This window comes from Camelina sativa, chromosome 12, assembly GCF_030686135.1.
Source record: "Camelina sativa cultivar CO46 ecotype springtype chromosome 12, ASM3068613v1".
Taxonomy (NCBI): Eukaryota; Viridiplantae; Streptophyta; class Magnoliopsida; order Brassicales; family Brassicaceae; genus Camelina; species Camelina sativa.
The window spans coordinates 8,719,480-8,741,130 of record NC_141891.1 but is presented as its reverse complement, the minus strand read 5'-3'; the positions used below and the strand labels follow the sequence as shown (position 1 = coordinate 8,741,130).

Sequence of the window (21,651 nt, the reverse complement as noted above, 5' to 3'; positions counted from 1 at the left end):
GTTTGTGATGATTGAAATATCATATGGGAAATGATTTCCTCTGCAGTAGATGGTAATTGATCTAGATTCAATAAAGAAGTGTTTGAGAGTCTCCATGCCATATGGGCAAAAGGACATGAGAAGAGTGCATGTTCCATTGTCTCATCAGTTTGGTGACATCTTTGACAGATAGAATCAATGTTCATACCCCTTGTTCTCAATCTTGTTGTTGTTGGTAAAGCCTTTGAAACTATACGCCAAATGAAGTGTTTAATTTTTGGTATAATCCGTAACTTCCATATCTTATTCTTGAGTTCCACTGAGCCATGAGGTATATCCGGTTGCACACCAGGATCAAATGGATAGTGTGTAATGAACCAATATCCAGATTTAACTGTATATGCACCAGAGCAGGTATATTGCCAGATAAGTTTGTCCTGTTTTTCAGTTTGAGACAGATGGATGTCTCGAATTAGTGTATGTTCTGCCTGCGGAACCTGTGTGGAAAGTTTTTGATTGTCCCACGCCCGTGAGTTGCCTGATTTAATAATAAAGTGGTCAAGTGTTGTAGTAGATTGCGGATTCAAACATTGGATCGGACGGGGAGGATTATCACCAATAATGTTGTCAACACCTAAACGTATCGATTTTCCATCACCCACAATATAGCGAGTGCCTTTTTTTAAAAGGTCTAAGCCTATTAAAATTGAGGACCAGCCATAAGATTGGTTCTTCCTTGGTTGAGCGTCTAGTAGTGTATCGTCCTTGTAGTATCGGCTTTTCATGATACGGGCAAACAAGGAGTTAGGGAACTGAATAAGGCGCCAAGCTTGTTTTGCTAAAAGAGCGTCGTTGAATTTAGCTAAGTCTCGGAATCCCAACCCTCCTTCTGATTTTGGAACTTGAAGTTTTTTCCAAGCAATCCATGGAATACTTCGTTTATTTGAGTTCCTTTCCCACCAATAGTTCATTAATAGCGTTTCAATTTCAGTAGTGATCCCTACCGGTAACTTGAAACAGGACATGGCGTATACCGGCATAGAAAGGGCTACTGATTTGAGCATGATTTCTTTTCCGGCAGGAGAAAGTTTCTTTGCTGTCCAACTAGATGTTCGTTTTTTAACTCGGTCAACAATATATTCGAACATTTCTTTTTTCTTTCTACCAAACTGCTCTGGTAAGCCGAGATATTTACCTCCACCACCGTGATTTGGAATGTCTAGGATTGCTTTTAAACGTGTTTGTTTTGCTCCATACACTCGGACTACCAAAAGTTATCATCGACTTAGAAGTATTAATTTTTTGGCCAGAGTAGTATTCGTAGATTTCAAAAACATCTTTCAGAGCTTGACAATTTCGCTTGTTTGCTTGACAGAAAAAGAGGGAATCATCAGCAAATTGGAGATGAGTGATACTAGGAGCATCATTACCAATTCTTATTCCACGGATATCCCCTTGTTTTTCACTCGATTTTATTAAATGGCTCAAAATGTCTGAACAGAGGATGAATAGATAGGGTGACAAAGGGTCACCTTGTCTAATACCTCTCATTGGTTTTATGTTGCCAAATGGAGCCCCATTGATCAATACTGAATAGTGAACTGAAGATACCGTTGCCATGATCCAATTAATCCACTTATCACAGAAACCAAACAGCTTCAATGTTGTTTCTAGGAAATTCAATTCCACACGATCATATGCTTTGCTTACATCAGTCTTCACTGCCATATATGTTTGAGAAACACGTTTCCGGACCTTTAGAGAATGCATAACTTCATGAGCTATCATCACATTATCTTGAATGAGACGTCCAGGAATAAAAGCTGCTTGTGCGTCCGAAACAATGTCATTTAGATGAGGTTTAAGTCGTTGTACCATGCATTTTGAGATAATTTTATACAGAACATTGCATAAAGCTATTGGTCGATAGTCCGAGAGTGTCTGAGGGTTTTCCATTGCACAAAGTTATGTTCTAAATAAAGAAGTCTAATTGCAAATTGATTTGCTAATTTTTTTTGTTGGGTCGATCTCATTGTTCTAAGTCTTCCCTATTGAAATCTACACACATTTAATTTCTAAAAGACATTTGAGTCTTTTGAATTTACGAATATTGTAGTTTAGTTTAGGCGAATTTCGTTAAACCATATAGAATATAACATCATGTGTAATGTAGGATCCGCAACTTATCCCGCTAGACTAACCCTTGGAAAGTGTTGGTCTGATCTACACATGTATATGTGCTATAAGTTATAAACGTCAACATTCGCTAGCCAATGTTTTAAAGATTGGCTTGCCTATCGATATATGTTAGCTTGACCTATTCTTACTAATAACGTGATCCAAAAACACATCATCTTTCAAATGACAAAAAGGCACAAAGTATGTGGAGCCTATAATGATAATGCGTACGAGCGATGATGATAATATCCACTACATTCAAGGTACGTATATACATACTGTGCTCAAACTACTTACAACAACAATTTTTTTTTTTTGATAATTTAGGAATAATCCTAAAGGTTTTCTAAGCCCAAAGACTAATTTCCTGGGGCCGGGAGAAACCATGTTAAATTTTGAATCCCGTGGCCAATGCTATTCGAACCCAGATGACGGAATTTTTTCTCCATTTACAACAATTAACAACGGTACATATTGTTGATCTTAGTATTCCAGTGTGGCAATTTGTCGTTTTGCGGCCAGTGATTTGGTATTGGTCAGCGGAGAACTATTACATATGAGTCTACCATGGGCAATTCCTTCCGACCCTATTAGATTCACTACATACACTCTTGCTCTCCTGCCTGCTCCATGCTCCTTCTCCTTCTCCTTCTCATTCTCTATGTAGAATCACGGTGAACGGCGATAATTGCGCATCATTAGGGATCGTCTATAAATTTTCCTCCATTAATCTGCACAATTAATAAATCACATTATCGGGGCTCGAACTTCAGATTTCCTAGTGTAAAAGCATTAATGAACTTTAGGCAAACCACTAGACAAAAAGACCTTCCACTTAATTTAATTTAATGAAGTGTTTGTTGACAAAAAAAAAAACAATTAGCATCGGTTTTATACTGAAACGAACTAATATAATTCGTGTATTTTATTTTTATTTTTCTTTCCTTGTTTTTTAGTTGTTTATGAGAGTGAAATTTCAAAAAAAAAAAAACGTTAAACAATGAATAATAGTGGAAAACAAAAGTTGTTGACATGTAATGGCGTTTTCGTAAATGCACCAGATTTGGGATGATGGTATTCCAAGATTTGGAACCTCCGAATCTGACGGACTCAAAAAGAATACCTAAAGATCCTACGGCTAGGGGAACCTCAGAGAGAGCAAGTCAATGAAAGTCAACATCATTTGGAGGAAACGTGAGGAACAAAGATCCCACTTATCCCGGAACATTTTGTTTTGTAGCCGGTCCAAATAATCAAATCCTACTAAAACATTATTAGTGTACTACATTATGAACATCAATGACCAATAACATTGTCATGTATATAGTTTATTTTTTCCGGCTGCCTGATTCAATAAAAAATATGTGGTCCCTTGCTTTTCAACTTATACAATACATTTTATTAGTTGGTAATTCAATTTTAAAAATTTTGTTATAAAAATGTTTAATTATTTTTAGAGTTAAATATATTAGATAAAATAATATGAAGAAGTGTCCCTCTCATATCGGATTGTTTTTATTGTTTAACACTCAATATTATTTATTCCCGTGGAAAATGTCTCAATGTGAAATCCAAACGGATATGCTTCGTTTAAATTTAGCATTTTACAATTATATATATTTACTAGAATATGACTCGTACCATATCACGGGTTGAAATTTATTCCATTTGTTTAATTACTAATTTTTATTTAAAACATCATATATGTAATTATTTTATTTGTTTTAAAAGTTTTTTTTTGGATGGAACACTATGTCATGAAATCATATATTGAATATGACTTATGAAAACAACATTTATTTTGTAAGATATATTCTAGTATATCTAGGTTTTGACACGCGGTATAAAAAAATTAAGTTGTGTGATAAAAAATTAATTTTTGTTTGTTAATTTTATTTAATTTGTTTAGTATTTAAAATTATATATTGTATATTAATTGTTAATTCTATGATTTAATCTATAGTATAACGAATATTAATTTTATGACCAAATATGTAACATATGTTTGTCAAAATCATCTTAACCCAGAAAGCCTACCAAACAATATTATTCCAAACTTAAATTTAATCCGATAAATCATATTTTTGAAATTTTAACCGTGCTCTAGCAAGAAATCATATTTTTTTGAATTTTTTTCATATTATAGTGACATATTATTGATCCGTGCTATAACAAATTAAATTAGAGTGTTTATAATTTTTAACTTTTTGATCTATCATATATTTATGATATTCTTATAAATATCAAATTAAACTATTTTTAAAGATTCCAAATTAAATTATTTAAAAAGTATATTATAGTATATAAAACTATACAATTCAACAAAAAAATATATGGATGAATTTAAATATTCAAATTTTGACCCGTTACTTAGTCAAAATTTTCTGATAAAGTAAGTTAAGATTTTTTTTTATATAATCGGAAATCACTTGTAATCTGCGGAAAATGATTAATTTCTGAGATTTTTTTGCCTATATATGGTTACTTAAATATTCTTTGGAGATTTTATTTTATTCTTTAGAATATATTTTTAAGAGGATCCTAATCCTAAATCTATATAACCTATCACATAATGAATCCATATAACATATCAAATAATTAATCTTATTTATAACCTATATTAATATTATATGGTCTACCAATTTGAAGTCATGTACTTCCGTTTTATTAAAAAGGGGATATTTTGAGATTTTTGAAAATATATACCTGAATGAAAAATCTGGTAGCTCATGTGATATTTTTTTTTTACATTCCATATTTAGCATAAATTAAATTCTCAAAATTATAATTTAAACACTGTTTTGAGAAAGTGATTATTTTTACCTTTGATAAAAGAAAACGAAAAACCCCCTATATTTCTTCTTAGATAAATCAGTATTAAAAAAATTTAACCGTTGAACCACATAATGCCTGCTCATGTATAGTATAGATGTTATCTTGACTCTACTTCAGAGGTTTAGGACATCAACTACTCCTCTGATGGGAATGTATGTTTCAGTTTAGCCCCTCCTCATATATAGTTGAGTATTTTATCCATTGTGAGATATTGTTACCTTTTCATTATTATTGTTTTATGAATAACTTTTTCTTTGAAATGCATGAAATGCTGGCACGAATAAACCTCAAAATGGTAAAATTAAAATTTCACCGTTTTCTAGAGTTTAAATTGTGTTATTTAAATAAAATATAGTAATGTTATATTATTTCATGTATTATACTATATGCTATTATTTCATTTAATGTATGTTATCCATCTAATAGTAGTTATGAATCTGGACTAAATTGCGATTGATTAGAGTGTACCATGGTTTAGTATAATAAATCCACTGGTTAATAAATGGAATATTTAGATATATAGGCCATGAAACATTCAAATGGTTGGTCTCCACATGGGTACGCAAACTCTATCTTTGTCCAGCCAATCATAGTACTGTATCTCTGCTATTTTATGTCTTTTATTCCTTTTATTTCATATTTTATTCATTTTATTTGTAAATTATTAATGTGTTTAGTTTTTAAGATCTTGATTCAAAAAAATGCTCATGTGCAGGAAAACAATGTAGTTAAATCTAGCTATTGTTACGAGTGTTGTTGTTCACACGTATAAAAACCCTTACTAAACTATTATATTGTGTATGGATCTTATTCCGGTAATATACTGTATTACGCATCTTAGAATCCTCGTTTACTAATTACTAAATATTTCACGGCAAGATGACTTGTTCAACTACATATAATCAACATCATAATTAAGTATCAGTTTTATAAGTTAATAACGCCATATATGTGACCCTTGACTCTTAAGAGGGGGTTAAGGGACACTTCGATTAGAATTATAAATTAATTATCGAAAAACACACACACACACACACACGAGCATATACACAATATAAAGTATAGTCCATTATGTAAAAATACAGGTGTCAAGCAATAAAGCTGTTTATACAAAATTCTATTTCCAACCATTGTGGCGCAATAATGAGCAGTGTAAAGACAATCATTCACACAAATCCTTACTTTGATTGGCAACTTCTTTCCTTTTTGTAGCATTTTATGATTTATAATTAGAGCTCTGAAAGCCAAATTAAAGATGTTTAACCCTTTATTATCCTTCCCACTATCATCCTCTGTGGGTTTTATGTGTGTAGATCTACGTACGAGGCCTACTTATCATTACTTTTGCGTAGCCACTTATAGGTGATTATATTTATAATTCAAATCTCAATTTCGAACTATACAAATATTTTTAAAGTTTGTGTGTGTGATATATATAATAATAACAAATTACACAATCGTGGCTAAGCTCGAGACCAAATTTGTGTTATCTAAAATCTAAATATACTTAATATAGAAAGATGTATACGTATATATATGGTTGAAAGTAAATTTCTAGCTATAGAAGATGATAAATATCATAGAACGACAGATGTACATATGGCCAAGCTAGATAAAGGCATCGGCAAAAACTTGTAACTAGCTATATCATCAAATCTGTTTGAAACAGCAAGCCACAAGCGCCTCACTAGCAAATGATCTGAACCTTTGTACAGAAAAATCCCACTCCAAATCAATAGTCATGAAACCCTAAATTTTGTCTCGTTGTACGAGTTTTTGTTTGTATTTATAAGCAGCATATGCATGTAGTATATATATATATATAACTTATGGTCTATTTGATCATATAGACCTTACATTTACTGATCACTACTGCAAAATAGGTAAAACTAAGTATCAAGCATATCGAACACATAACTTATAGTTCAAGGAAAATCATTTCTTTTTAATACTTGTTAAGTGAAAGTCTTAGTTCCAAGATTTTCATAAAAAGTATGAACCCTTTTTCAAATTTAAGATAAAACTCTCTTTTTTTTTTTCTTTCTTTTCTTAACATATTAATTGTTCTAGATATTGCCATCAAATATGAATAACTTTCTGAAACATATTTTCTTTCATAGAGTTGAGGGAATATGCCATCAAAAATAAGCAGGGAATCATATTAACTTATTAATAGATGATTCATCATTGACTTGCTGTTATTCCAGAAATTAACATCTAGCTTCATGATACACCAAGTCAATGCTCATGATTCAAGGAACAGACACACAATAGTGTTACTTTTATTTCCCCTCAAAAAATTGTAGCAGATTAAATCAAACAATGAAGACAGAGCATTGTTGAAATCTCTACGTACAAAACTCATGACTCATGAGCGAGTGAATTCGTCAAGGTTTGAAGAAGTGGTATACACTAGAGTATACCGATTGACTTTGAGGTTAAAATCAAAGAACATATAAATATATATGAACAATTGAATTCATCTCATAAACAGTACTACTAAACTCGATTAAAATCGAATTAAACACATTTGTCTGTTGAAAGAATCAAACTCATTAAACTGAGACCAAACATTAGAGAACTATATGGGGAATTAATGAATATCTCTAAGTGGACCGACGACGAAAATTCTATAATAAATTGCTTACTAAATGTTGAGATTCGTTACAACAAGCTCCGGGAATATACTGGGACAAGATACCAAGTTATTAGTATTAAATTCTTATTAAAATAGTGTAAAACGAGAAAGAGAAAATCCGGAGATGGTGGTGGTGGGTTTCGAAGAAGGCATCTTGCTTATTTATATCCTTAAAGGGAACAGAAGTTGTCAAAAAATACGTCATACGTGACGTTTTCTTGCATTTTTAGTCATATTTAAACCCTTAATTAAATTAGAACTAAACGATAAAGTTTTCCTAATTTATTAGCAGATTAAAAAGATCGACTATTGGATTATAATAGACTTTTCATCTTTCCATTTTGGCTTTTTTCTTATTTTTTAAAATTAAAATAGTTTGGCATTATTCATTGCCAAATGACTACATCAAATATTCGATTTGCCTGAAAAATTTAGAAACTTTTGATTATCACTTATCCATAAATACGATACGCTTAGAGATGAAGTTATTGTCAAATATTGTATTGAAATTTTTTCTTTGCGAGTTAAATATATATCATCAAAAAAGTTGTTAGGACAAAAAAAATGTTGAAAATCTATGATTAGCGTTTTTCCAAAAGAAAAAATCATGCATTATACATTACACGAAAATTGAATTGAAATGATAATACGATGATATTTGGCCAAACCATTATACTACTAGATACGGACCCGCACGTACGTGCGAGGATATTTTCATAAGTTTTTTTTTTATTTCTAAAAAAATTTGTTATATTGTTGTTAATTACAAATTTGTTTTGTTGGTTTGTTGAGAGTTTTTTTTTGTAAAAATATTGTATTACAAATATTATGCATAGTTGTAAAATAAAAAAAAAATAGTATGCATAATTGTAAAATAGCTTCCGGGGATAAATTTTTGGATCAATTTTAACATAAAGTTTTTCTTAGTCCTTCATACATATTACAATTACGTTTGGCAAAGCTAATGATTGTTGTAAGTCTTCTAGATTCGGACCCACACGTACGTGCGGAATTGATTTCAAAAACTAAGTTTACTATCCTGTATGCATTATATTATATACATGTGAGGTAATACTTGTAAACATATTTTTTAGGAATCAACATTCATAATCCAAACTTGTACCTGTTTAGTAATAGATTTGTTTTTAGTTCAGTTTATACAAACAGAATAATTAAATTCGTTTTTGTTATAAGCAAACGACAAAAAAAAAGAGAAAGGTGGTATGTCTATTTCGAGATCTCAGATTCGTCTCATCCCATATATATCATGTTTTCTCATTCATAACTATAGTTTAAATAATAATTTACTGATTTAAAATATTATATTTTATTCCAACAGATTAAAAAATAACTAAAAGATTTGGTATAACATTTATAACCCGAACATATATCAGTTGGGCATTTGGTACAAATTATTTCATATCTATTACAAATTATTATAAAATTTTAATACTATAGATTAGATAATATATACCTGAAAATTTATAGATTATATTTACTTATTTGGTTTATCATTGTAAGCTCGCAAGTAACCTAAAAAGCTGCGGGTTCACTGGAAAATTAAATAAATCTCGTCCTGTTTTCTTTCTCCCAAAATTTTATTTCGAATTTTAGTTGTCCAACCTTAACTAGTGATGTAAGTATGCATGCTTTGAATTAATTTTGTGCCAAATAGGTAATATAAAAATGAGTTTGGAAAAAGAAAAAAAGCATAATTTAGAGTTTTTTTTTTAAGAACAATTCTTCTAAACATTTCAGTAATTTATATTACTGAAATTACTGTTGGGTTTTAAACGGCCCAAGGAAAAAAAATTCTGTCAAGAACTTTACTTTTTTTTTTCCGTCAAAAACGCATGCGGTTCTTCATCCTTCCTCTATCAGTCAAAGCAAGGCTCATCAGTCATCAACGTTAATCAGGTTCTTACAATTTTATTATTCTCTTGTTTTGTGTATGTTATTAAAGTTTTGAATCGAAGTGTGTTTTTAATTGTTTAGTTTTCTGTAAATTGTTTGTCCAACAAAAAAAAAGAAAAAAAAAAAGTTTTCTGTAAATTGTTCTCAAACTATAACTATGAGAAACTGAATGACTCAGTGACTTCAACATCTTAATTTTTATTGTTTTCGCAGAATATCATTGTCACCATCACAACTCTTATTTTCTACGATTATTGATCTAGAATACCAAGTCTAGTAAATGATTAAAATTAAATATAAACTTTTTCTTGCAAATCCGATTATGGGTTCTAGGCATAATATTAAAGTGATGCTCGATTTTGTTAAAACTATTCTGATAATAGATGATTTGAATGACCTTTCTAATACACTTTTTTGTTGCCGTCAAATATACTCTCTTACATTGGAAAGAAAGACAAAATCAGTTTCTTTTTTGTCATGTTAATAAGTTAGACAAAAAGCTAATCAATATGGATTTAGGCAAGAGAAGCATATGCAAGCACCTGCCATTCCATAGAAATAAGAGGTTAGTAATTTAATCCTCGTAACTTCTCATTTGAAAACTAATCAGAATAGATTTGAATTAATACTAAATAAACTTAGACAAAGTAATTTTTGAAAATATAACTCCTACATGTAAACCTTGTGAACCTTATAGTTATATGTACACTGTAGATGATATCCTTTTAACCATAGAGAATTGATTGAAAATAGCTTCCAAGTTCCAACTATGATCATGATAGCATGCATCTGCCATTGCCTCTTAAATCTGTAATCAAAGAGAAACTTGCAAATCAGAAACATAGTTCTTCTCAATTATTTTCCAATCGAGTTTAATCACAAATCTCTCTAATTCTTTGACATTTTTTTCTTCACTCCATCCTAAAATTGAGAAGTTGTGAACAGACATATAGAAGATTAAAACAAAAAACATTTAAAATAAAATTTGTTTCATCTATTATGCTGTTTTTTTTTTAACTTAGTTTTCTTACACATAAATGATGTATTCTCACATCATCATCATCGAGTATCATCTTCAAGGTTTCTTCTAAGAAAGTTGTATATTGCCTCAAACTGGGTACAATCTTCACTTGTATATTCCAAATCATTGTTTGCAGCCATTTTTTTTTTTTTTTTTTGGAAAAATTTGTAATTTTAGATGGTTTGCAGTATTCGAGATGAGTTACACCTTCATTACGTCTAATGTATTTATAGTTGTAGGACATGTTTAAAAAATTATTTTCTAGTATTTAAGATTTAATCATATCGTCTATAATTATAATTGGTAAGTTGCTAAATTTTTATATATAAGAATATTTCGAAATCGTTTAGAATATGGTAATTATCCGAAATTTATGTGTAAATTGTCAAAGATGATATTTTATTAAAGGAATAATTTTTTTAAGGAAATATATTATAATATTGTAATCTCCTAATCGTAACAATATAATTTGAATTGTTATATGTTACATTAAAGGTTGATATGCTAAATACGTGGGTAGATTTGTGGGAAGATTTGTTTAACTTTAGGAAATATACACTTTAATATCGTGCAATCATATTGTTTGGCTACAATTTTTATTTGTTCTCTTTAAGTTCATCTACACTAAAATATCAATTAATACCTGTTTGGCTCTGATTTTTTGGCTAACCGTAATCCATTTAATATATGTTTGGCATTTCATGTAATAATTTTTTAGTCTATGTTACTTATTAAAAATGCTTCCCTTTTAATAGTATAGATACATACTACTTAAATGTATGAATATATTACAATTTATTTTGATGATTCTATGCTCTTTTCATATTTTCTAACTAATTTTTTTAGTGTTTTTTTAATATAAGTAAAGTAAGTAATTAGTGAAACAGGTGAAAAAGAAAAACCACGAGGTGGTGGGCTAGTGGTTCTAACCATGGTGGAAGTGTCGCCCTGTTGGTCTAGGCCAGGAATCGATTCTTCCTAAGTGCAAGAATTGCTCAATTTTATCCTTTTGGCCACATGGATATGAGTCCATTACTTACGGCCATTTGCATAATCGGAAGGGACCTTACCCGTGGGATGCCCTTCTTCCAGAGAGATTAGTCTCGAATTTTTCTATAGATCTGGAGATTTACTCTATGAGTTAAGAAAAAAAAAAAAAAAGAAGGAACAGGTGAAAAAATAAAAGAAGAAGAATATTAGAGGTCCAAAAACACTAGCCACAAGATGATGCTAACTAAAAATGTTTTTGGTCGTCCCAACCAAAACAAAAGAAAATAAAAGAGTGGTAGAAGTAGTAAATAAAGAAAAGAAGGAGGTCAAGGCTGTTCCTTGTGCTTTCCCAATTCTAGCCAGTCCTGTTGCCTGGCGTTGGGGCAGACAGGGGTGAAAGTGACAGAATCTTAACGATAACGCCTGTTTCGTTACCGTAACGGAACCACACGCGCCTTCACGCTCCGTATATAAATTAATTTAATCCAGTAAATTAAAAAATTATTCTTCCTAAAACCATCGAATCGAACGCAATCGTATTTTTTAATTTGTTTAAGTAGAAAAAGGTAAAAAACAAAAGCTACGTATAATTATACCTTTGTAAAGTTTCCTTTAATTATCAGATTTTTTAGTACCAAAAATAAAATAAAATGTTTCCAAAATTTTCAGACATAATAAAAAAATAAATATAGAAACAATTAAATTAAAATAATAATAATTGTCATTTAGGTAGAGGAGAGAGAGGGGGAAACGGAGATAAAAGCAACGGTGGTGGTGGTGTGTGAATGGCGTTTTAACATAAAAGACGCGAGTTTAGCGAGTGTGTGTGTGTGTCTATCAAAGGGGAGATATAAAGTCACCACCAAGAGAGAGAAAGTGAGAAGAAGGAGGTTACAATTACAGAGAGAGAGAGAGAGAGAGTAGCAAAGGAAGCAGCAGGAAGGATTTGGTGTTTTTGGTTGCGTTACGATTCAGATCTCTCTCTCTTTTGATCGTTACTCATGCATTAGAGAAGAGAAGAAGACCCCAGAGAGAAGAAGAATAAGACAAAAGATACGTGGATACGGAATCCAAGGGGTTAGGGGCTCGATCAATTTTTATTACGCCTCTTTCAGCTTCCAAGAGAGAACAGACTGTGATTGATAGAGAGAGAGAAGAAGAAGAAGAAACTTTATATCAGCTTTGGATTTTGGTTTTTTGAATTTGCGGCGGCGGCGGCGGAGACGGTTGAAGTTGGAGCTGATGACGAATCACGGAGGTATGTTGTTTGTGTAGTGTGAATGGAATCGGGAATTTGACTGGAGTTTTTTTTCTTTTTTCCGGCGACATTTCTGATTTTCCGGTGGACATATGTGGAACAGGTGAAGGTTTATACGATGAGTTATGGAAATTATGCGCAGGACCTCTGGTTGATGTTCCTCAAGCTGGAGAAAGAGTTTATTATTTTCCTCAAGGTCACATGGAACAAGTAACCTAACAACCTTCTCTTTCCCCTTTCCCTATTTTTTTGAATTTCAGATCATCGGTGTTTTGCAAATTTGATTTGGTATTTTTTTCTGATAATTTTTTCTAATTTTGGGTAGCTGGAAGCGTCAACGCAACAGGATTTAAATACGAGAAAGCCACTTTTCCTTCTTCCTCCTAAGATCCTCTGTAATGTTATGAACGTTCGTCTTCAGGTATCTTTGCTTTTTTCGCTTCTCTCTTTTGGCGTTTTGGAAATTTACATTGATTTGCCATCTTCATTAGGCTATTAGTTGTTTGGGACCTTTGGGTTGACTAACTATTGGATTCAAACAGATGGTCTTCTTTTAGGGAATTGACCATTTGTTATTGATGGATACTGTGTGAATCTCTGAAGCTAAAAATGATTAGACCAAATATGAGTGGCGATCTTGTTTTTGATTTGATCACTTGTGTTTGTTCACAGGCGGAGAAAGATACTGATGAGGTGTATGCCCAGATTACTTTGATCCCTGTAGGAACTGTGAGTGCTAAGTTCAGTTGATTTTTCTAAGTTTTTTAAATCCAGTTGAGTGTTATCATCACTAAATGTTATCCTGATTATTAATATAAATTGCAGAAAGTTGATGAACCTATGAGTCCTGATCCCTCTCCTCCCGAGACGCAGAAGCCAAAGGTTCACTCTTTCAGCAAGGTTTTGACTGCGTCTGATACAAGCACCCATGGTGGTTTTTCTGTTCTAAGGAAACATGCTACCGAATGCCTTCCTCCTCTGGTATGTGGATACCCTGACAGTTTTTTTTTTTTTTGCTTTTGGACTCACATTTGACTTTGATTTCAGCCTTTTGATATCAATTTCACATTTGATTTGGGATTTCATCCTTTAATATTAACTTCATTTGTTGTTATCCTTTAGGATATGACTCAGCAAACCCCGACCCAGGAGTTAGTAGCTGAAGATGTGCACGGTTATCAGTGGAAATTCAAGCATATTTTTAGAGGTGATGAATCCATTTCTTCTGTACTCATATCAAAGAGTCATGTATCCATGGCAGTTAATATGAAATGATAAAAATATTTAGATACCTCTGGGAGATATATCCACAAGATTTACTGATCTCGTTTTTCCTGAAACCTATTTTACAGGCCAACCACGGAGGCATCTATTGACAACAGGTTGGAGCACCTTTGTTACATCAAAGAGATTGGTAGCTGGGGACACTTTTGTATTCCTGAGGTATATAAGTCACACTGCTACCTTGTTTTGTTTCTTTTGATAGTCCATTAGGTAGATTTTGAACTCAAATTTTCCAAACTATATTGTATCGTCCAGAGGGGAGAACGGAGAGTTGCGGGTTGGGGTCAGACGTGCTAATCGTCAACAGAGCAGTATGCCTTCATCCGTCATATCAAGTCATAGCATGCATCTGGGAGTGCTTGCTACTGCGTGCCATGCTACTCAAGCCAAAACTATGTTCATCGTATACTATAAACCAAGGTATATACAATTATTACTCTTCGGGAACATCTGGGATGAGTCTTTTTTTGACACTCTGCTTATTGATTTACTCTCGGTTTGAGCAGGACAAGCCAATTCATTATTAGCTTGAACAAATATCTAGAAGCCATGAACAATAAGTTCTCTGTAGGGATGAGATTTAAGATGCGGTTCGAGGGAGAGGATTCCCCTGAAAGAAGGTAGTCTGAATCTTTTCTTTGTTATGTACCCTGCAAATTCTTTGTCCCCAAAACTGTTCTCTAACTGTTCTCTAACACATCTGTTTCTTTACAAAGATATTCTGGCACGGTTATTGGTGTTAAAGACTGCTCCCCTCACTGGAAAGACTCAAAATGGCGATGCCTAGAAGTAAAATTCCTTCCACTTTTACAAATTCTTCTTTTAATCTCTCTTACGTGTGAAAACTCAAACAGTCTGCTACATGTTTGTGTAGGTTCATTGGGATGAGCCAGCATCGATTCCAAGACCCGATAAGGTTTCACCTTGGGAAATCGAGCCGTTTGCAACTTCAGAAAGTGTTCCCCAGTCAGTTATGTTAATGAAAAAAAGGCCCCGTCAAGCTAGTGAAGTATCTGCTCTTGGTGAGACACAATCTAAGGCAGTTAATCTTGCTAGTACATAGCTCAAGTTTACTTTTTACATATCTCACTGACCATGTTTGTCTTTAGATGTAGGCATAACAGCTTCAAACCTTTGGCAATCCCATGAGTTTGCACAATCGTGCCTCACCTCTCAGAGGAGTTCTTCTCAGCAATGTTACCGTGATTCAACTGAGGATGCTAAGAAATCTGACTGGCTAAATAACTCTTACTCTGTGTCAAATTTATCAAAGGACTCAACACTGAACGACCAAATGGTTTCCCCAGTCGAGCAGAAGAAACCCGAGACAACCGCTAATTATAGATTATTTGGAATTGATCTGATGAGTTCTTCTCTAGCGGCTTCCGAGGAGAAAACTGCACCCATGCGACCAATCAACATAACTAAATCGACTCCGGACAGTAACTCAGACCCAAAATCCGAGATTTCAAAAGTATCAGAAGAGAAAAAGCAGGAACCTCCGCAGACATCACCGAAAGAGGTCCAGAGCAAGCAAATCAGTTCTACAAGAAGCCGTACCAAGGTATGTAATGAACATATAAGAGCATACGTCTCTGTTTACATGATCTAGATTTATATATGCCTACAAGGCCATGAGAAGTGTATATAATGTCTGTGGATTTAAAACATGACCCTGATTCCGTGATTGCTGAACAGGTGCAGATGCAAGGCGTACCCGTGGGCAGGGCTGTGGATTTAACAGCACTAAATGGATACAATGAGCTCATAGACGACCTTGAGAAGCTGTTTGACATAAAAGGGGAACTGCAGAGTCGCAATCAATGGGAAATAGTGTTCACAGACGATGAGGGAGATATGATGCTTGTTGGTGATGACCCATGGCCGTAAGTGTTAACACCTTTTATATCTTATTCAATAGAATAACTGCACAAAACTCATATATATGTTGGCTTAACTTTGTGATGCAGCGAGTTCTGCAACATGGTGAAAAGAATATTCATATGGTCAAAGGAGGAAGTGAAGAAAATGACACCAGGGAACCAACTACGGATGATGTTAACGGAAGTTGAAACAACGATATCCAAATCCGATAATCACTCCAACTAATTCTTTCTCTTCTCTACACTAAATGGTCTTTCGGAACTGTCTTGTTCTGTTGCGAGGGAAGAACAAAAATAAAAGAAAACCACATCTCCCCTTAGGCTAGGAAAATGGCTCGTTTTTTTGGAGCCTCTTGTGGGAAAAGAGGGTTTATGGGGACAGAGGTCAGAGAGGTTTCTACTTTCAAAGTAGGCTTTTGGAAGTGTTTTATTTATTTTTCTAATTAGGAACTTGAAACTTTGTGTGCGTAAGAGAGACGAAGGTGTAACGAACAAAAACATGAGAAAAAAATGAGATTGTGAATAACTACTGAAGGACTTTTGTGACGTTTGGATTATACCTCATGGCTCCCTCGTGTGTACTTTTTTTTTTTTTCTTTTTTTTTTCTTTTTTTACGTTTGTTTTAGATTTTTGTTTTTGTTTCTGTTTTTTCCTCATGTAAGTGACAGTGTACATATTTGTCTTTAAAACTAAACTTCAAACACGACTCTCTCTCTTTTTCTCAATCGAAGCAAAATCCTTCTGGAGACCAAACAACTAAGTCTCTTTTGTACTTCAAACCTTCTGGTTACGCTGTGGATTTTGATGGGAAAGTTTACTATTTATTAAATCATTAGCATTCTAATAACATAGTTGTTGTATCTTTTACAATGTATTGATTTGTGAATCATAAAATAAAATATAATAGAAATTTTAAGAATTTGTATATTTTAGTATACGTAAGTTCACATAACATGCATACAATGTGGCATGTGCAAATCATATGCATAAGACTAATTTCTCATAAGAAAGTTTATATAATATATGAGCTTGGGTCCAATATGTGTATTTAGATTTGATTAAACGTTAGATATAAAGTGAAGTGAGCAACCCTACTTGCTAAATTCCCAAGGTGCATATAGAATCCTTTAATCAAAACAATCAATCGTATATGGACCATCTTTTCGCTATTAGCTACCTCTCGACCTGTTTATGCTAAAAGTGTTTATTCCATTACATCGAAGAATTCTGGAAAATAAATCATATGCAATCCGTAATTCATTTACACAGTTTGTTGTCACATGCTGACCTGGTGAGATTATAAATTGTAAAATGTGTCTTGCTTTTGTTGAATTATGTTATGCTATCATTCCAAATCTCACGCCAAAAAATTATATAATGGAAGATTAAGATATACTAGTACTACCAAGTTACTACATCTGACTCTTTTAGAAGAAAAAAAAAAAAACAAATTCGTGAATGTTTTAACTGCTCGTACCATTATAATATGTACAAATACATACACAATAATTATACCATCGGGTGCGACGGCGGGATCGTGGTGGTAAATAAAGAAAAGAAGAAAGAAAATTAAATGGTACATGAGAAAGAAATTAAATGGTACGTGAGAAAAGAAGAAGAAAAATATTGGCCCATGATCGAGGAAAGGAGGAAGAGATCTTGAAGAGATTAAAAAGCTTAAGCAAAAATGTGGTCATAACACAAGAAAGTTAAACAAGGCTAAAGAAAGAATTTAGGCCGTTAAGAAGAGAGAGGGGCAGGTAAACAGACGGCAGAGAATAAACAACGTGAAGAGAAGTGACGGATGGAATGTGAGCTCGTGTACGCGGAACCTAGATTCTTCAATTTCCCGACCAGCTGCCACTTTTACACCAACGAACGGACGAAAGAGAGAGAAGGGAGATTTAGTGACCAAAGCTCCCGATTTGTTGTGGGAGTTTTGGACGCGTGTCTCAGCGCTTATGGTGACATTGTGAAGCAACTCTCCTGCACCACGTGGTGATGCATGCGAAGGGCAAAAGCGACCAATGAGCGAACATCTCTTTTGGCTATAAAAAGAGAGCTAATCGATCCATTTGCTCCTTTAGTTAAAATTATACTAAAAAAAAAAAAACATTCTCTAAGCTTTGGTTGATCAACGCAAGGGAGGAGCTGCTGAAAAAGTTGACGGGGACGACCAGGCGGAGTTAGGAATTACTCTTATAGGGGTCAATATTTTTTTTAATAACCAAAACCTATTAATTGTTTTTTTTTTGTGGGGGTCAATAAACATATTTGTAATGATTTTATGGGGGTCAATATGCATATTTTCATGATTTTTTCTGATTTTTCTTCTAAAAATACAAGTAAATTTTTTTTTCTTGTAAATCCATAGGGATCAATTGACCCCAGGCTAACACACTGCCGCTGAAAAGTCAATGGAGAACGGGAAGGAAAGAGGAAACCGCCGGAAGACATGAGAAGGAGAAATAATGGACTTCTCAGTTCAAAAATCTGTGAGTAGTGGTTGTTTGTTTCCGTGGGATCTTGCATAGACTCTCGAGTTTATGTACAAATCTATTGCTAAAAGAAACTTGAAATCAAATAGCTCTCAAGAAGAAGATAGTCTGAATGATTCATCTTATTCGATAAGGGAAAATGGCTTCTTATAGCCTTACAACATTGACTCTCAATTACTAAGAAAGATACGTAACGGAAGCAAACAACAATTACTGAGAAAGATACGAAATAAAGATACAGCTTAATTAGCTCTTGAAATAGTGCTAAGAATTATTAGATGATTTGACCAAACAACAAGAAACTTCCAACAAATTCCTCCCCTTAAACTGAAGCTCACCTGCATCAGTTTAACCTTCGAACTCCAAGGAGCTGCCTCAGCTTTTCGTACTGATCAAGTTTGATTGGCTTCGTCATGATATCGGCTATTTGATCATTAGTTCCGCAAAAAAACAACTTCACGGCTCCTTCACTCACCAAATTACGCAAGTAATGATACCTGACATCGATATGTTTTGTTCTACGATGCATAACTGGATTCTTTGACAGCTTTATCGTCGAACTGTTATCACAGAGGATATCACTGCAGGCTTCATTCAAAAACTCCAATTCCTGCAACATGCCCGTTAGCCAAACACTGTGACAGGCTGCAGAGGTAGCTGCAACGTACTCCGCTTCGGTAGATGAAAGAGTAACAATGTCTTGCTTCCTCGAACTCCAACATACAGCAGCTCCATTCAATAAGAACACATATCCAGAGGTGCTCTTTCTATCATCCACATCACGAGCGTAGTCACTATCTGTGTAACCCACCAGCTTCATGATTGCTGATCTCTCATAAAACACTCCAAAATCCAAAGTACCTTTTAAGTACCTGAGTACTCGTTTGGCAATCAACATGTGCTCTTCCTTAGGATCTGCCATAAAACGAGCTAACAGACACACTACAAACATCAGATCAGGCCTTGTCACTGTGAGATACATCAAGCATCCAACAAGCTGCTTATAGAGTGTTGCGTCAACTCCGCCAACTCCTTTCTTCGTAATGATTGCACCTGGAACAATTGGATTTCTAACCGAGTTACAGCTCCACATGTTGAATCGTTCTAAAACTTCTCTTGCGTATTTCTTCTGACAGATATGTATCCCCTTAATACTCTGATGAACTTCTACTCCGAGGAAGAACTTCATCTTACCCATGTCAGTCATCTCGAATTCTCTCTGCATTGATGACTTGAACTCTGCACATAGGAGTTCATCATTGCCAGTGAAGATCAAATCATCAACATAGAGACTTACCACCAACCAGGTGTCCTTTGTTTTCTTGTAAAACAAAGTGTGATCATAGCTACTCTTCTGGAATCCTTCTTTCACAAAGTAAGCCTCAATACGGCTAAACCAGGCTCTTGGTGCCTGTTTTAGGCCATACAGAGCTTTTCTCAACCGATACACTTTTTCTTCCTCCCCTGCTCTGATAAATCCTTCCGGCTGATCAACATAGACCTCCTCCTTCAGCTCTCCATACAAAAAGGCACTTTTAACATCGAGTTGATAGACACACCAACCTCGTTGAGCTGCAACTGCTAGGAGACTCCTTATTGTATCCTAGCGAGCAACAGGAGCGAACACCTCTGTATAATCAATTCCAGCAGTTTGAGCATATCCCTTGACCACCAATCGAGCTTTACATTTCTCCACATGCCCCTTTTCATTTAACTTTGTTTTGTAAACCCACTTCACACCGATTGACTTTGCATACGCAGGTAGAGAAACGAGCTCCCATGTGTGATTCTTCTCAATGGATTGAATTTCTGATCTCATTGCATCGATCCACTTCTCTTCCTTTTCAGCCTCATAAAAGTTCACCGGATCATCACTGACAGTAGATAACGCAAAAACAACAGCAAAATTCATCTCGCTCTCTTCTTCTTCACTTAATTCCTCACCTGTTACATAATCTTGCATCCAAACAGGTTGTCTTCTCGGCCTTCTAGAGTGTTCTCCAGCTCCGATTTCTCTATTTTCAACTCTTTGGGGGCTGATTGTTTCCTCAGTTTCTGCGTTTTCAATTTCTGCAGGAGCTGGTTCTGTTGCAGTTTCTGGCTCAACTTCATCATCGGTTTCATCTTCTTCAGTCACTTCATCATCTCCCCAAACGAGTTCCTTCTGCTCTGGTTTGCTCAATTTCCAATCCCATTTAGCATCTTCTTCAAAAATAACATCTCTGCTAATGACGTATTTCTTTGCGATTGGATCATACAGCCTATAAGCCTTGGATTCCTCACTGACTCCAAGTAAGATACATTTGTGACTTCGATCATCAAGCTTGATTCTCTTCTGAACCGGAATGTGAACATGACCAATCGAACCAAACACCCTGAAATAACTGACCTTAGGCTTCATTCCCGTCCATCTCTCTTCAGGAACTTCATCCTTTATGGCTTTTGTCACACTTCGATTCAGAATATAGGCTGTCCATCTTGCTGCATCGGGCCAGAATGATCTTGGTAGTTCTTTCTCGGACAGTAAACAGCGAACCATGTTCATTATAGTTCGGTTTCTCCTCTCTGCTACCCCATTTTGTTGAGGAGTATATGCTGCTGTCAACTGTCTTTTTATGCCATGATCTCTGCAGAACTGATTGAAATTCTCAGATGTGAATTCACCACCTCTGTCCGTGCGCAGTCCTCGTATCATGGTTTTGGCTTCCTTTTCCACCAAGTTTTTGAACACTTTAAAGGTTTCAAAACCTTCTGATTTTTCCGTAAGAAAATAGATCCATGTTTTTCTTGAGAAATCATCAACAAGAACCATTAGATACCTCTTTCCACTTTGCGATGTAGGAGTAATTGGTCCACATAGATCGGTGTGAATCAATTCTAGCTTCTCAGTTGCTCTCCACTTGCTCTTCTTTGGGAATTTTTCTCGCTGCTGCTTCCCAATGTTGCAAACAGAACACACCTTCTCTTCCATTTTCATGTTTGGTAAACCTTTTACCAATTCCTTTTTCTGCATGATTTGGATGGACGTATTGTTGAGATGTCCTAACCTTCTGTGCCACAGAGATCCCAAATCTTCTTCCTCCACCTTGAGACACTTCTCAGAGACCAGTTTCTCCTTGGCGTAAATCAGGAACATGCGATTCAATGTCATCTTAGTTTCCATGATCAGACC

The 21,651-nt window shown here is 34.3% G+C and overlaps 1 protein-coding gene across 2 annotated transcripts; it reads left to right on the top strand.

The window, feature by feature from the left end:
* Positions 1-12,109: 12,109 nt before the first annotated feature.
* Positions 12,110-16,537, top strand: LOC104731066 (auxin response factor 9). Of its 2 annotated transcripts, none has more exons than XM_010450328.3 (14): positions 12,110-12,813; positions 12,917-13,023; positions 13,139-13,234; positions 13,486-13,542; positions 13,639-13,794; positions 13,936-14,020; positions 14,166-14,256; positions 14,353-14,517; positions 14,604-14,717; positions 14,814-14,886; positions 14,972-15,119; positions 15,207-15,661; positions 15,796-15,983; positions 16,068-16,537. In XM_010450328.3, the coding sequence occupies exons 1-14, from the start codon at positions 12,798-12,800 to the stop codon at positions 16,204-16,206; spliced, it is 1,890 nt and encodes a 629-aa protein (XP_010448630.1). In that variant the 5' UTR covers positions 12,110-12,797; the 3' UTR covers positions 16,207-16,537. The 2 variants fall into 2 exon arrangements, with proteins under 2 accessions (XP_010448630.1, XP_010448631.1); XM_010450329.3 differs by having other exon boundaries at positions 12,299-12,813; positions 15,213-15,661.
* Positions 16,538-21,651: the final 5,114 nt, after the last annotated feature.

Coding starts and splice junctions, on each gene's coding strand:
- LOC104731066 (XM_010450328.3), top strand. Junction 14,718..14,813: donor GAGGATTCCCCTGAAAGAAG/GTAGTCTGAATC, acceptor TTCTTTACAAAG/ATATTCTGGCACGGTTATTG. Junction 14,887..14,971: donor CAAAATGGCGATGCCTAGAA/GTAAAATTCCTT, acceptor ATGTTTGTGTAG/GTTCATTGGGATGAGCCAGC.